The 17,142-nt window shown below is 35.8% G+C and overlaps 1 protein-coding gene across 3 annotated transcripts in view; it reads left to right on the forward strand.

The window, feature by feature from the left end:
- The first annotated feature begins 814 nt into the window (after positions 1-814).
- LOC143207390 (uncharacterized) overlaps positions 815-17,142 on the forward strand; it is an 84,021-nt gene continuing 67,693 nt past the window's right edge. For all 3 annotated transcript variants that reach the window (XM_076420818.1, XM_076420820.1, XM_076420819.1), the window contains exon 1: positions 815-1,013. In XM_076420818.1, the coding sequence (XP_076276933.1) occupies positions 938-1,013 (76 nt within the window). In that variant the 5' untranslated portion in view covers positions 815-937. The remainder of the gene's footprint in view (positions 1,014-17,142) is intronic.

A 17,142-nucleotide genomic window follows, 5' to 3' on the forward strand; every position in this document is an offset into this window, starting at 1 on the left:
CTTTATGCAAAATATAAAATGTTCGCATTCGTTGCAAGACACGAGCCAAATGAAAATTGTATTCTTCTTTGAATTATCCTATATACGAAGTTGAAACTAACACATTGATGTTCTTAAATATTTTTAACATGCCCACTGCTTTAAATTGTACGTACCCATTTTTATTATAAATGCATAAAATCCGCAGTTTAGTAATTAATTTCGAATCATCACGGGTAAGTGCATCTATGACAATCTTGTTTCTAATACATAGAGATGGCGTTGGACAGCCGGAGCTCTATCTGCCCAAAGCAAACTTGTCTTTTTGCACAAGATTTTCCTTATGTACATGTTAGTGAGCAGATACATACGTGCGATTTGTTCTTATATGCTAATTAGGATCTAGTTTCTATTTTGTTTTCTAAATCATATGAGACATTCGTAATAAAATGGAGTATATAAGATACTCGATTCTCACTAATATGCCTGCATTCATGAGTTATCGATAACGTTGAACGCGACACGAAATTGGTAATGGGGTTCCACTCGAACGTGCGATAGAAAAATACATTGGGTAATAGGTTTATTAACGTGCTTTGTATGTGGAATGGAGGTTAATAAGATTTATCTGTGGTTTAATTCACTGGAGATAGTAACTAGATACCGTATGTGAGTAATGCAGGGTAGAAGAGCGGATAACGAAGACAGTTACCTACAGTTACCTATTTCGGATTTTTGTATGGGAAGTGGCGCCGTCTGTCCTGGGGAATTTATTTTTGATGTTGTCAGCGAGCAGGCGCTGGACCGTATTTGGAGGCTGCGTGCGGGAGGAAGAGCGAAAGACAGAGCAGGACCGAGATTCAAACTCGAAATCTAACGAGAGACTCAGAGCCACGCGAGTGGCCGCGCGACACGGCACGGGAGTTTGAAAACTGCAGTTAATAGTGCACCGTGCGCCATGTGTACTGGGAAAAGTGTAAGCTTTTCGTGTCTTTGTGCTCTATTACTTCTCGCCGGACTTACCCTGCCGTTCGGTAAGTACACGGCTCAAATCCAGTCATTTTTAATCGTTTAGCAAAGCTGTCATTGAAAAATACCATCAAAAATTACTGATAATGAGTGACCATTGTTTTGTGCTCACCACCGACTATTTCAATTCTACTTCACGCTAGAACTACAAAACACTACCGACTTTTTCTTTCATAATTATTGAAATTGAACATCGTCATGGGACAATTTTGAATACACATCTTTATTGGTGCATATTTAACGAAAATCATATGAAATAGCATTGAATCCAATCCTGTCATTATTTTAATGTAATATATGTCAGTTTAATTTAGTTTACAAAACACTACTGACTTTTACTTTCATAATTATTGAAATTAAACATTATCATTGGACACTTTTGGATACATATCTTTATTTAAATCCAGTCACTTTTAATCGTTTAGCAATGTCATTGCTAAATGATGTCATTGAAAAATACCATGAAAAATGACTAACAACAAGTGACCATTATTTTGTGCTGACCTCCGACCATTTCAATTCTACTTCACACTAGACCTACAAAACACTACCGACTTTTTCTTTCATAATTATTGAAATTGAACATTGTCATCAACACGTTTGAATACACATCTTTGTTCATGTATATTTAATGAAAATCATACGAAATAGGTGTGAATCCAATCCTGTCGTTATTATAATGTAATACATGTCAGTTTGATTCAGTGAGATTGATAACAAGACTTAGAAAATGGAGTACTCGAAATTGATTCAGATTTTCTCTCATAAAATACGCGTATCGTATTATAGCGAATGAATTAATGGGAAACATTATTTCTGAAATCTGTAGGGTGAAGTTAGGGTAGTTCGAATGGAACAATTGACTCTTGGCCTGTTGCTTACAGAAACTTGAGTTTTCATTCATCACTAATGTCATGTACAATAGATTAGGTATTTTAATGGAGTTTGATTACGATTATGACAGCAATTAGTATTAATTGTTGTTATTATAATCTCGATTAAAGAAACAATACAAACCTGAGATACAATCCTGACAATACTTTCATTTATCAAACTCAATTTGTACATATTATATAATAATTTCTTTATTTCCATCTTTATTTTAGACATAATTTTATAGGAACAAGGGGGAATTAATAACATTTTATACATTACAAAAGTATAATAGTCATCTAGCGAATTTTAAAAATCGATGATTTTAATGAGAAGAGTTTAAATAAATTACAAGTTGAATAGTTATGTAAAATTGAAACAACTTTATTTCCAATTTTGATGTACATTTTCAAAATAACCAAAACACAAACAGTTAAGGAAATAAATTTTTATAAACTGGCGAAATGTTTCTGTGAATTTAATATTAAATGCAATTTTAAAACGTTTTTTAATAAGAACACGTTCAATTAAAGTAATTTAGAGGAGCGTGGTGGAGTTAATTACTTGATAATATTGTTTGAAGCGACGCTTACGGCATTAAACAATGTCCTGTTTTAAGAGTCGCGCAATTGTATCTTTGAAACCGTAGAGTCGCTCGAATTTCCTTCGTGCATCAAAAGTCTCTCGAATAAACAAATGCCACTTGGAAAGTGTTGGAACTTCTGTGTATTTTTCATTTTTATTATCGTGTAGCACACACTTCAAACCACTTCCAATAGTTTTCAATGGAATTACATTATTAGTTTGCAATTAACCCGGATTTAGCTATCTCAATTGAATAATATTCGAAAATACATACTTCTGCACGAGTTCCCTCAAAATTTGATCTTTCACCCAGTATCACTATTAATTTGTAATTATTTATTACTGGACGATGATATTGTATAATGTCGGTGATATCATTTAGATTATAGACACTGTTACCTGGTTATTTGACTGGAATACAATCACCCAGTCCCATAGCAATCTTTCGTATCATAAATGTGACGGAATTCATTTTATTAGTACATAAATTTTTATAATGCTTTATATTTCAGTTATGTGCATAATTTAAAAATGAGCTATTAATTCTTGTACGAGAATTGGGACAATTTCAATAAACAGCTTACATTGAAACGTATAAGGCTGTATAAAAATAACGAGATAAAATGAAACAGCATATGATCAAATAGTGACATCAATATTAGGACATTAGCTCTCATAGCTTTCATTATTATAATTAATAACGAGCCTACCTGATATAAAATGACAATAGTTATTCAGTGCCATTTAAAAATATTACCATGCACATTGTCCGGAATTTGAGAACAACCCTTTCCACTCTTGCCTTTAAAAACCGTGCAGTTATTTTACCCTATTCCGTATTGCGTGAAACGTGCTCGAATTTCTCTCACTTGCGACTAACAAAATGTGGTAAAAAGGAATAATAGAATAAAGGAATAACCATTTTGAAAACTTTGTTCGTCCGACCGCCTTTCATGAAAATACACGCCGCATGTAAATATTCTGGCCTAGAGAAAGGACGTTGATAAATATGCACGAACTTTTACGGAAGCTAGCAGCATCAAGGAAAATGCCATTTTTTGTCCTTGTAACAAGTGCATGACGCTATATATGTTTCTGATACAAAGAATTTTATCTGGTAAATGCTTATCACATCTTCGAAATATCGTCAATATATTAAGATGATTAAAAATTTACAGCGGAGTATGGAGACAAATAAAAGTGTGCAATATCTTACGGAGAAATAAAAAAACTAGAATTCTTCAAACTCTTGACTTGAACAATTAAGGAAAGTGAACAATAAAATTATTTTTACTTATGATCTGATCGGACTGAAAAATCACAGCTTCTAATAATTATCTTAGGTAAAACCTACTTTTAAAATTTCCTGAGTCGCAACTAACACATTCGTAGTGCATCCACATTGCACACACGAAACGCTGCACCCACACCTCTGCTCCCTTCTTTTCATTATAATTCTGCAGAAGGGACCCACAACAACCTGCTCAGTATTCATCTTCAGTGTCCCGAATCAGCCACATGGCATCAAAATGCAAAATTTCATGCTACATTTTGTAATCTTGAAACAATCGCGAACTTAACACGAAACCATAAAGTAAATACCCATACGAGTTGATTAAATCATTTATTCTAAAGTTTGGCAACGAACAAATACTCGAGACTTTTACAAATTGACGTTTTTTTTATTCTGCAAATTATTGGTAGACTGTAGATTTTATGACAGGAACGAGTAGACGAGATTAAAGGGATTAAAACGATTAAAACAATTCGAGGATATCGATGTGTTAGCTACAAGCTTGTTGAAATTATTAATGACAGAATAACAATTTTACCCGGCTTTGGTTTCATACGATTGACGACTTTTATTTCGAATAATGATCTCCTGTCTAGTTATTAGTGAACAGGTCATTCGGTGTGACAAATTGGATAACGTTGGTAGTTTGTTAGGTATTTGAACTTAATTAGTATTCCAAATATGCTGCACTTTCTCTATAATGTACATATATTCATTTCAATAGGAAAACACGTTGCGATTCGGACATTTCTTTGTCGCCCGCGTGTGTGCGCAGGAAAGCGATCAATAAAAATAATTAAGATTTCTCGGCGCTGAATGGCAGGCCCCCTCGCTGAAGTGTCGCAAATTGTACTGCAATCATCTTGTCAAGACATTCTACTCTCGACGCTGTTCTAATATGAATTCCTCGGAGCTTTGGATGACTTTCTCGAAACTCACGCGCTTCAACCGGCATACTGTCAGATACAACAACGACTCTCTTTGGTATATTACGCGCGTAATACGTACGAGCCCTCGGACGAATGAAATTCCGTGCAAAGTGTACTCCGGAGAATATTTTATCGCCCTCTGGACGCGTCGTGAAATACGGAGAATAGCTATTACATGCACTTTTGGCATGCACCGATGCTCGCACCGTCCACCCCAACCCCCACCCGCCTCCAAGAAAATACCGTTCAGATAGGAATTTTCGTGGAACCTAATTGGACCATTATAATCTTGAGTCAAAAATCTGATATGGAGGGAGGTGCTCCAAATATGGGCCAGCAGTTCTGCTTCGAGATTTACCGTGACTCGCGGAATATTATGGTTCTTCTCCGAAACTAATTATAACGTTAATTATTTCTAAATCAGACTTATTGATCAACTGGTAATCATGAGATTGTGGAAAGAGCAGCAAAATAAAAATTTCTTTCTCTCTTCGATAATTTTGAATTCTTTGAAAATTTTGATTTTTAAGATTAGACATGTCTTAAATGTTCATATCTGGTGCATGAAGAGAGAATTTTCGATGTATCGTTTGATACAAGGAGTTTAGTGGTTCACCTGAAACGTTGAATTTTCCAAAATATATAGTGTTCATTGGTATTTACACTGGAAAAAATGGAATTTGCTCTGAAGCTGGTATTGCACATAGAGAGGAATTGATGGAAAAAATTATGTGAACTCGATTGAGATAGTTGAGCACATCCACCATATTCTCTGAGAATTGCCTCATCAGTTATTCGTCTATTACAATATTTTTCACTAGGCAACAATATGGAAATATCGATTCCATAACGAACAGTACTGAAAAAAGCGGTAATGGAATTATCAAAATAAAAGCAAGACATTGTAGAACGAGAGATGGTTAATATTTTTCATAATATTGAAAATTTGCATGTGTACTTTTGAAATACATGTATTCAGTTATGATACGATGAAATTGAATACTGTGTCAGCTTTGACATAGTAGTGAGAAGTTTTAATGAAGGGTTATGAATGTTCGAATATAAACACTTTTGTAACGGTGGAGCTCTTCCTTTTTTCATATTAAAGAGTTGAAAGATTGCAGTAATCATTTCTGCACCAGATAGAAAAACATTGTTGCTTTGTAAGTACGTTTCCTTTCAAGTAGCTTTCTTTGTGATACAAAAATTGAATCCGCAAGGATTATCACAATGAATATTTCTGTAACCATGGAGATGAAAGAATTTCTACAACGTCGGAAGAAAAGCATTTCATCACGAAATACGTGCATCTATCATGCCCTTTTTGCATGGATATAAAAGGATTCGAGATGATCTCTTGCTAGTTAAATAAGATGAGATGAAATTTTAATATAATAAGTTGTACCAATAAAATTCACGAGTTGCAACAAGAAAAAGTAGGGGCACCTCGGATAAAGAATGTCATACTTTATTTCCAAAATAATCCCACATGGCATCAGTACATTTGTCACGTTTATGGTACGGAGTCTCTTGACTTTTTCAAAGTCCGCGGATGAAATGCTGCTCACAGCATTCGCTACATTCGTCGGAACATTCTTTTAAAACAATTCTTTAAAACTATGACCAGAAAAGAAAAGTGAACTTACATATTTGTCGTCGCGTTTATTAAACAAGATGAACGGGGTTATCTATCTTCAGAGCGTTCGTACAGGTTGCCGATATACACCAATTTTCTTCGTAAATAATGGAACTCTGTTCCGAGCACCGGTCCAAGAACTTTGTGTCTTAGAACCTTGTTACCTTTGTGCCGTATCTCCTTCGAACAAAAATAATGAATCAAAGAAATTGCGATCTTCTAGGCGAGTGGTTGATACTTGACTGTAGAAGTAGAAGCACTGATACAAAGTTCTCCAAAGAAATTCAAGAACGGTCGGCCGAGATCGTGAACTATATAACGTGTGTTTCTGCAATATTTCATATTGTTGCAATTGAGTTCGAGTATCATACAGATGTTTCCGACGGGATAATCGGGTATAGCGAATTGAAAATACATTTTTCATGTAAAGAGTTTTCAGTTTTGAAACCAGGGAAAAGATATTTTTAAAAACAACAATAAATCCTCGAAATGTTCGTTTTTAACATTATACTGTTACCATCAGGGCTTTATTTAAAACAGTTACTATGGTTCGTACTCTATATCATTAATTTTTCCAATATTCGTATAAGTTCTTCTTACCATTCCTCTTGAGGTTTAACAATTTTTCGAAAACCGTACGTGGAAGTTTTGCTGATTATCGCGGAAAGAACAATCAAACGTAATGTCATATTCCCGTGTTAATAAATTCTAATGAATGTATAGCAATAATTGCATGCGAATGCTGAATAATTTCAGGCATGCAAATGTTCTGTGTCTGTGCTGTGCCCTCATTGCAAAAGCTGATTATTTCGGTTCCGTTGAATAAAAGGTTTTCACAGGGTGACGAATTTAATTGGGATTTGTTTACCGTGGACACGACGTATTGCGCTCGGCATAATTGATTCGAAATAAAAAGTGAAAAATAAACAGTAAGAATTAAGGAAATTTCTAATATTTGTTGTTTCTCTCTGCTACATTTATTTTTAAAAAGTGATCTATTAAAATTTTGAATAGTTTGACGACAGATCTGTCGATTTTTTAAAAAAATTAGAAATAAATGCTCCAACATAGTCATTCATCTAAACGCGAAGCAAAAGACAATTTGTTAAGAAATTTTTCAAAATTAGAGTGTATGTTATGGATCAATTTTTATTATTGTAAGATGGATATTCAATGCTTCATTTACCGAGTCAGTTTTTACCAAGGGACAACGTCTTACAACGATTGTCAATGGAACGACGTCAGCTTGATATCTCTTGAACGTTTATGTCCTATGTATTCGTTATCCGTCGTCTCATTAATACTTCACGAGTCACGAGCAAAGTTACTCTAAATGGAGTAAGGGAGTCAAGATCAGTCCGAGCAGTTAGGCAACCCATTTGGGATTCCTGATCCGAAGTCGGTAGCTGATCGCAAATAAGATGATTAAATGGATCAAATGGAAGCAGAGAGTGGTTCGACTCGGTCTTAGTGTTTTCTTTGATAACAGACATCGAAATCTGGGATTCTCCGTTCGGATTCAAACGACTACGGATTCGTCCATTTTCTTAGAACACGCGAATATTGGATCTTCTTACAGAATCATAAGCTTAAAGTAATTAACGTTTTCAGTTGCTTCGAAATGAACAATTTCAAGTCGCAGCTTACGTATTTTATATTACTTGCGTAAAGGTTTCATAAAAAAATCATTAGACACAAAGGGGTTTTATAAAGTTATATAAAATGTTCAGAATCGTAGAATATTAATCATCTTTATTTCTAATACCAATTGAAAGAAACGATCGAACTTGGAAAACAAAAAATTCGTGGAAACATACAGATTTTGAATTTATTGTTGAGGACGATGTGGCGATCGTTGTCACGAAGAAGACATCAGGGTTTAAAAGAGAAAGGGAAGACAGGCGTTGTACGAACAATTGAAAACAACGATGGTCTCCGCCGTGGTTGGAGATTTCCGGTTCTTTCACTGAAACAAACATCGCGAATTGGATTTCAGTTTACGCGCGTTCGTGGTTTCTCCAACTGGGTGTTAAAAGAATTCGATGGTAGATAGAAACTGACTCGATCACCGGGAACCCATATTTTTACGCTGTTGACCTGTGGTAAAGTTTCTTTCGCCGCCTCCGTTTTTCCGTTTCTCCATCCTCTTGTCTCGGATATTTCTCGCCTTTTTGGTTGCGCGTATCAGGAAACCGTTCGATTCGTCTTACGATACAGTAAATCGCAACCCGGAATCCTTTTATAGAACTCTACGGGTTTGACGGAACCGTTCAAGTGAAACACGATTTCTGTTGAATCGTGCCTTAGGAAGAAAGTAGATGAACTGTATTGTAGTTATTCCACTCCCTCGGAGTGTCAAATGGATTTCTTAAAAGGCGATCGTGTCGCTTGATCACCGCTACAATATTATCTCCGCAACTGTCGCGAACGTCTCTACCGTAACTGTCAAAATTTTATCCCCACCGCTCGGGGATCCCGCTTGGAACCAGTCAAGCGGTAAACACGCTCGACGACCGAGCCAGCGAGGGGTCGAGTATCAGTGAGACTCACACTAATGCAAGCAAAGCATAAGATTGCAACTTTTCCAATTATTTTTTTTTATGAAACTTTTACCATCGCATTGGTGTTGTTTTTCTAATTAAAATGACACCCAACACGATATAGTTGCGATCGTAATTACTAGACCGCGGATCTTTATGCATTTATAGCTGATAAAAATTTTCAACAAAGGCTAGAATATAAAATTCGATAGAATTTTGTACAATTTTCATTTGTTTCGGATCTACAAAAGCTGTTGCCATCAAAAATAGGATTTTGTTTCATTCCACTTTCTTAAAATCTGTCGACAAAAATTGGAAAATGCATAAACATCCGCTGTCTATTAATTATCTGACCAACAAGCGGTGTTCAGAATTGGTGTACCTCTACCGTAAATGTCAAGCCAGTGTCAACATTCTTTGTACAGGGTCTAAACCAGGCCTGGCCAACCCAAATGGTTTCATGGGCCACTTTGATGACGCGTAACGTTACAGCGGGCCGTATTTTAGGTACACATGTTTTTAAAAAATGTAATACAAATACAAAATGGATAAAACTTTATTGTTATGTGTCGCACTAGCGCATTATAACAATGACACATGGAAATTTTCATTTATTTATTATCTTTCGTATACATACAGCGAGAAACAAAAGTTTCAATAGAAATATAAAATCGCCCGGCGGGCCGTACAATTTAACGTGGCGGGCTGCGTGTTGGCCAAACCTGGTCTAAACGGACCCGTGTTTCTGATCAGAGTTGGGCAAAAATTTAATCAACGATTGACGAATAAATTTCTACTTCAATCGTTAATCGCAATTAACAATTAATCTCCTAGTTTAGTCGTTAAAAAATTGCGGTTAACGATTAAATACTTATTAATCGCCAATCGGGAATAACGGTTAAATTTCTACTTTAGTCGTTAATTGCGATTAACGATTGCATTCCTTTCAATCGTAATCGTTAACGATTATTAACGATTAACTGCTGAAACTACGAAATGAAATACGGAATCAAAACTATATGAATACTGAAAAAAATGTAAACTGAGTTTAGGAGTATTGTCATTTGGTCTATAATACAAATTCTGTTTACGTGCTTTTATGTTTTTTTTCGATGATTTCTTTTTGAATCAATCGTCGATTTTTCAATGATCACTTGTTTTAATAGTACACATTAATCAATCAATCTCGATGAAAATTTTAATCGATTAATGCCCAACTCTGTTTCTGATTTCTTACTGACTTCTTTGACTTCTGAAAAATGTGAAATGTTTGATACGTCTCTGCCGAAGCACATACAATGTTTTGATATAAATTCGGATATGTCTTTTAGTACGAACATGGCACGTGCGCGAGTGGTGTAAAATATTTTTAACAGCAAAATATTGGAATCGATAAAATGCAGTGGTTGGCAATGTTGGTTATATTGCATTGCAGAAGGCCATATACCTTTATAGAGGATGTAATCAATTTTTTAATTGTTTATTAAGGTTGGGGATGATTGATTTGAATGATTCAAAAAGTTACGAATATGCGCAAGCCATTCATAAATTGTGCATTTAAAAACCTTGTGACAAGAATGTGTTGATCAAATGAAAAACACAAAAAATGGTAAAAGAATTTAATAATAGTGTTTTATTAATTCCATGAATTACAATTTTTATTTTACATAAAAATCCGCAGTTCAATCATATCAGAGGAGAGTTGTTTATTACAGGTTTAATTAAATTAAAAATATAATATATATTTTCGTTTAAATTAAAGTTTTACGTCGCGTTGAAATCCTGCACGAGATCCAATAATTTTTAACGATAAATGGTACATTCTTTGTTAAAATATGTGTCCGAAATAATTTCTTTTAATCTGCCCGTGTCAAGCTGAATAAATTTCAAAAGTAAAACGAGACGATTGATAAAAATTTAATATGTACCATTTCGACTCCTTTGATAGTTCCAGTATCAAATAAGAAGTAGATTAAATTGTTCCCTTTACCGAAGAGGATCCCTCTAATAATGAGAAACGGTAAGAATTTAATAAGAGAGCACCAGATGTTAAAAATTCGTCGATTTCTTCCGGTTGCAAAAAATGTCTATAACCTTAAGTGCCAGTCTGAATAAATCAAAGGCTTCTCTTGGAACCGTATCTCCAAGTAAATAACGGTGTTTGAGAACAGAGAGTCTGAATTGATGGAGGAAGTGCCTTTTCTTCACAAGCCCTGGCCCCCATTGTAGATTGCCCACTAACCTTCACTGCCAGAGCTGTTAAAGGTTGAAACCTTGCCGAATTAGCAATGTAAATTTGACATTCCCAGCCAGCTGAACCTATTCATCTTCGGCCGCATTTTTATTCGTCCTTTAAATACGTATATCAAGCATAATACACTTTAGAATTAATTCGAAAATTATTGTTCCACCATTTCTCATGAATCCACCCCTGGAAAATATATTTGATCACAGAGAGAGCTTTCTTTATAATAATTCTTCATAAAAACATATTGAAAACAAATCCTAATATAAGAATAAATATGTTTGTTTTTCTACAAAAAAGAAATTTGAACATTAATTTGCCGAGGATCCTGTTAGGATTCTTTATTTTTACAACAATCTTACACTTTTTATACACTGCTGAACAATTACTTTGCAAATATTTGCTTGAAATATTGAATGCTATTTTTAATACACGCGGCAATGATTCCGCCAACAATTACGTTCACGATCTTAATCGAACACTCTCGACCAGAAGTGGTACTTACAGCCACATTTAATATTAAATCTCGTTAATTGAATTTTTACGATGAACTGCAATTCACCGAACGTATTCCATTGAACAGGCGCGGGCGCAGCAAAAGTGCCCGCAAGCCTTTTAATTCACTCTCTATTACTGCGTCGGTGGATATTGATTACATTACGACGAGCTCGTGCGTTAATGACGCGTGTTGATGTGTTTTGCTTCAACCAGGTAATCAATACCGACGGACCGTAATTTCGCGCGTTACACAAAGGATTATTTAGTCATTCTTATCGATCGTTCTTCAATTTTATCGAATTTCTCTCGTCTTAATTACGGTCCCAAGTATGCGAGTAATTTGATAGTTTGATACCTGAATATCGAAATTATCAGAGTACGTCGGTCGGACTTTTGGGTATTCTTTTAGACTAGTTTTGTCTTTCAAAACATGCTATAATTTATCTACAATTAAACGCTAAGGGTATACGAGCTTGAATTGAGTACATATGTAGTTTAGGTGTCTTCGGTATCTAAACTGTTTAATACATTTATTAACGCTCCTAGCGGAATGAAATTAAGTTTTTACATTCAGAAAATTCAAAAAATCATAAAATGAACCAGGACGACAGGCAATTCCACCACGATGGGGAAAGCATGAGCCTGGATATTGCAGTATTTTTTACATAATATAGTTCTATCTTTAATTCAAGAACAACTAAAATTACGCGCTGAAATACCTCCATTGCCTAAAGATATTCAAGCATTCATACAGACACGTGTATCTGTTCGGAAAGAGAGAAAATCATAAAATACTAGAGGTGTGCGAGTACCCGAAATTTTGGGTTCGGGTCGGGTCGGGAAATTTGTTCGAGATCGAGTCGGGATCCCGAAAGTTTATAAAGTTATAAAGTACTCAAAGTTAAAGTTGGGGCAAGTCTGCGATCAAATCAGCGATAAATAACTCTGCGCATATTACGATGTCTTGCTTGAGAGAGAGAAACCGAAGTTTAATAACCGATTACACTAAAAATACAAAAATCATTCTGAACCTGTCAGTGAAGATAACAAATTAAACTGAAAAATCATAGAACATTATTATACTTATATGAATACAACTTTAATTTTTCGGATACCCGAAACTTTCGGGATCCCGACCAAACCCGACTCGGTCATTGTCCGACTCGAACCGAGGCTCTGGTATTCGAAATTACGGGTACCCGCACACCCCTGTAAAATACTCAAAAGCGAGGTGGGTGTAAATTTTGTAGAAATCAAAGGCAGACGTAAATTTTGTAGAAATAGTAATACCACAATACAATTAAAATGCTTTAAATGCGACTGATTTGCTTGTAAGAAACATTCTATGACCTGCGTGATGTGTCAAGATTGTCAAACTCCAGAATCTGATCGATTCCTAAAATTTACGTAATACGATTGTAATTTGTATGCTTTATTGTAATAAGTCAGTATAACATAGAGACCAAACATTTGTATTATATGTCTCTAACATCCTTTATATAATATAATAGTTATTTCATGATAGAATACTAAATTCTTTGAAACTGTCCTTTCTACTCCCTCCGTGCACTATGTGCACAACGCGCCCGCCATAATAAATTCGGGCGTGCCCACCGGAAGGTTAAGAACTGTTTTCAAATGTTATAATATTTGTCTTTCTCTTATAATATTTATGATAAGAGAAATATGCTTTATTCAGATTTACTATACCCGTTTCAGTATACATCGACAATTGGAAACTTTGTTTGAAGCGTGTATCGAGCGAGTTTCAGTCCGACACCTAAAACTATGCGCGACTTGACACGAACTCTGTTAATTTTCGCGGCACACTGTAAACCGAGGAAATACAATGAAATACTAACTCTCCTGTTTGTCGCGACGTCTTTCTACATATACTACACGTAATTAGTTTTGCCGTTGTACGCCCAGAGTGATTTATGAATTAGCATTCATTAAAGTTCCGTGTTATGGTTCTTTCGTTAAAAGCGTGTGGAACGTGCTGGTTAGGTGATCGAACTTTCATACTCGTCTCACAATTGTACGGTTCGAGTTAGACTCGTGACGAAGGTTGTAGACAAAATTTATGAAGCTCGAAGGTTATCCATTTATATGGTAGCAGCTTTTAAGGGATTCTTTACGGTCTTAAGGCAAAATAAGACCGTACACTTGGATCCGTGACGGATTAGACTTATTCACTTTACCGGACTTAAAATTTGTGCCTTTCTCCTATAAATTATGATGTATTTGGTAAGTAATCCAGTAGATTTGTACCCGGGGCAGCTGCAGATTGAAGTTTCGATCCTGTATGATCAATGGTTCAGGAGTTATGCTTGCTTAAAGTTGAGCAATCTGCAGTGTTTTTGACAGGTAAGGTCTCCGTCATATTGGTATGTAGTGACGGTCGCGCGCTGCTTACCGAGCAGTATAATTAAATAGTTGGTTGGTGATCAGGTCGGGGTGGGGGAGGAGGGCGGTTCTGCTCGGTAAGCGGCTCGCGGTCGTCACTACAAACCAATATGGCGGCTCCCTTATCTGTCAAAAACACTGCAAGATTGCTTAACTTTAAGCAAGCATAACTCCTGAACCATAATTTCCGGTAAAATATAGTTTACCCAAAGTCAGCGACGCACATTTATCTGTTTCTCGCTCGCTCGAGTAAACTCGGGGAGCCGAGAATAACGTTTCACCTCGGAGCGTGACGGATCAGACTCAGTCACTGCCCAGTCTACGCGATGCGCCTGAAGAAGTTTCCACTTTAAAACATTTTACAAAGATATTAGGTTAGAAAGAAAGTTCTTGCGGTTGTTATTATAAAATCAAAATAACAAAAACCGTAAGAACTTTCTTTCCGACCTAATAGTTCCTGTCTTCATGAGCATTGTATTTGTATTATATACTTTGGCGCGGGCCAAAGACCGCTTGTCGTATTGTCTTTCTGGGCGAATGACAAAACAACGCACTTCTTGCATATTGTTTTGCCGCAAGTTCTAAGTAGAGCTTACTTGCGAGATGCGACGCGAAGGTGATGGGCGAAGCAACGCCTGTTGCAGCTAAACAATCGGTGGACCTCGCGACTCCTCAGCTCGACCTTCTTACTTCAAATACGCACACATATACAAGGTTGAGGTACCTAAGACTGCCACCGAAAATATCTCGTTTGTTTTTAGTAATACCGAAAAATGTTTCAGGAAGCAAACGTATGGTTCAGTGTCTCTAGGTCATATTTTCCGACATTTCCAGATCATCGTCGTTTTATCAAACGGAACTACGTATTTTGATTAGTGTATTATTATAGGTAATGTGAAAAGACAAATTAAACCATGTATATGTTGACCTTCAAATGACCTTCGAAGGAGTTATTCTTGAAAAAGCATAACGTATGAAGAGCATATTCATGCTTACCGTACTGTACTAGACTTCTGTAGAGTACATAGATCTCGCACGAATATTGATTGACCATAAATTCACTTCATATTAAATTGCCTTTTATTGGTTCTCTCAAATAACTCGAAAATGGAGTTGCCTCTTTATTGCAGCGTTCCTTTCACTCGCAAATAATATATAAAGTCATGATTAAGTTCTTATTCTGGTAATGTTGTTCCACCAGTGTGGATACTTACTCGAAACACGGGGCGACGACGAGGAGTTAAACAGCAATCAATTTTTCCGTCTTTCTCTCGATCGATTGTTGACAAAGCTCCGGCGGCCATTCGATTACTCTGGTCCTTTCGCGAATGAGAAATCCTATATTTCTTTTTGCTTTGCTGGAAATGAAATTTCTCCTCGTGGCGTTGCGTAATACCGCTGCAAAATCACAGCATCTGCCCATCACGCCGCAGAAGTAACGCTTAATAAGGGACATGAAAGGGATTTTGGAGCAGCGTGTCAGTGGGAAGTCTTGCTGATGAAAAAATTCCATTACGTTGTTTGGCTGCAACGCTATCTTACATGGAAAAGATAAATAAATATAAACATATATATATTGTATGAATATAGCTTTGCCCTACACGTCGACTGGTGTATGCAACTGCAGAAACAATTCACGGCCAAGGAGATCGTACCCTTTGTCTGGCCAAAACTGTGTGCATTAAAGTATCCTTCTTTAATGCTAACCGAGCTCAGCCTTTGGTAGCGTATATCTTTTACCACTGTCGAGAGAGAATTCTTGCAGTGTGATCGGATACCTTTCTCTTGTTCGAAGAACGAACAGGTGGTAAAACAAATATTTTATTATTTTTAACCAGAAAATCTGGTTCGCAAAGAATGAAAGTGTAACTGAACACACATACAGTGAGCCACGAAAGTATTCGAACGCTCTTTAAAACAGCATAACTTTTTTAGAATTGTACCAAACGACTTGATTTTTTATAACCAATTGGAAGCATTGGTTTACGAAATGATACGCAAAAAATACTTTCCAAAAATTATAATTTACAAGGTTACATATTATTATATGTTTTGTAGATCTATGTTAGTTATACACATACATACATACATACATACATACATACATACACACGAACTGCAAGCGGTTAAAAATTGTGAAAATACGATTTTTGATCAGTTTCTGCTTAAAATCCACAGAATCGACAAATTATAATACAATCGAATTCAATCAAAATTGATTTTTATCAAGAAAGAATTGAAAAAGTGAGTGAAAATAAGCGCATTTAAAAAAACGGGCATATTCAAAATAGTTTTTCCAAGCGGAGAATTTTTATTAGTCTAATCAACTAATCTGCGGATCTTTGTGTAGAACAAATTATAATGAAATCGTATCCAATCAAAATTTATTTTTATCACGCATGAATTGTAAAAGTGACTGAAAATAAGCGCATTTTAAAAGACGAGCATATTGAAAATAGAGCTTTGTTTTCGAATTTTTCTGCGAAAATCTGCTACGGAGTAGAATATCCTAGCTTTTCGTTTCTGCCCGAGTAATAAAAAAGAACGAAAAACTTCTCTGCTGCAAGAAATTCTTGAATCAAAAAAACGCTGTCGGTCGGATCATGGTTGCAGTGACGCATCCATTTATCACTTCGAACAAATTGAGACAGTTTTAAATTGAACTTGTCACCGAAGCTTCCTGAATCGAGAATGATTTCGCAAAAACTTTGAAAATTATGAGATTTTTATCTCTCCGCATGGTTGAACCGTTTTTCATGCTAGACATAGTTCAAGTTCTAACTAGAGAAACTACAAAAGTTTAATTTTAAGCGAAGTTCGCTATTCTTACAATTCGTGTCGTCTCTATACATTTATAAAAAAGGCGGAAGATGCATCTCGATCCGTGGATCATTGGCGTCTTTCGCAGTGTATATATAGAAGAGACGATACCGAGAAGTCAGCGAGAGAATCGAACGTGTGCTATTTGCGAGGCATTCGGTCAGCAGCGTTTTCCAATGTGCAGATGCGGTGAAAAAAGTAATTATTTTTTCTATGGATTATAGCAATAGCATCCTTTGGGAACAAATAGCCCTTTCAAAATTGGACCAAACTACTGAAGGTTTTTTCAAAAGTTAGAGGATTAGTTC

Source organism: Lasioglossum baleicum, chromosome 3, assembly GCF_051020765.1.
Source record: "Lasioglossum baleicum chromosome 3, iyLasBale1, whole genome shotgun sequence".
Taxonomy (NCBI): Eukaryota; Metazoa; Arthropoda; class Insecta; order Hymenoptera; family Halictidae; genus Lasioglossum; species Lasioglossum baleicum.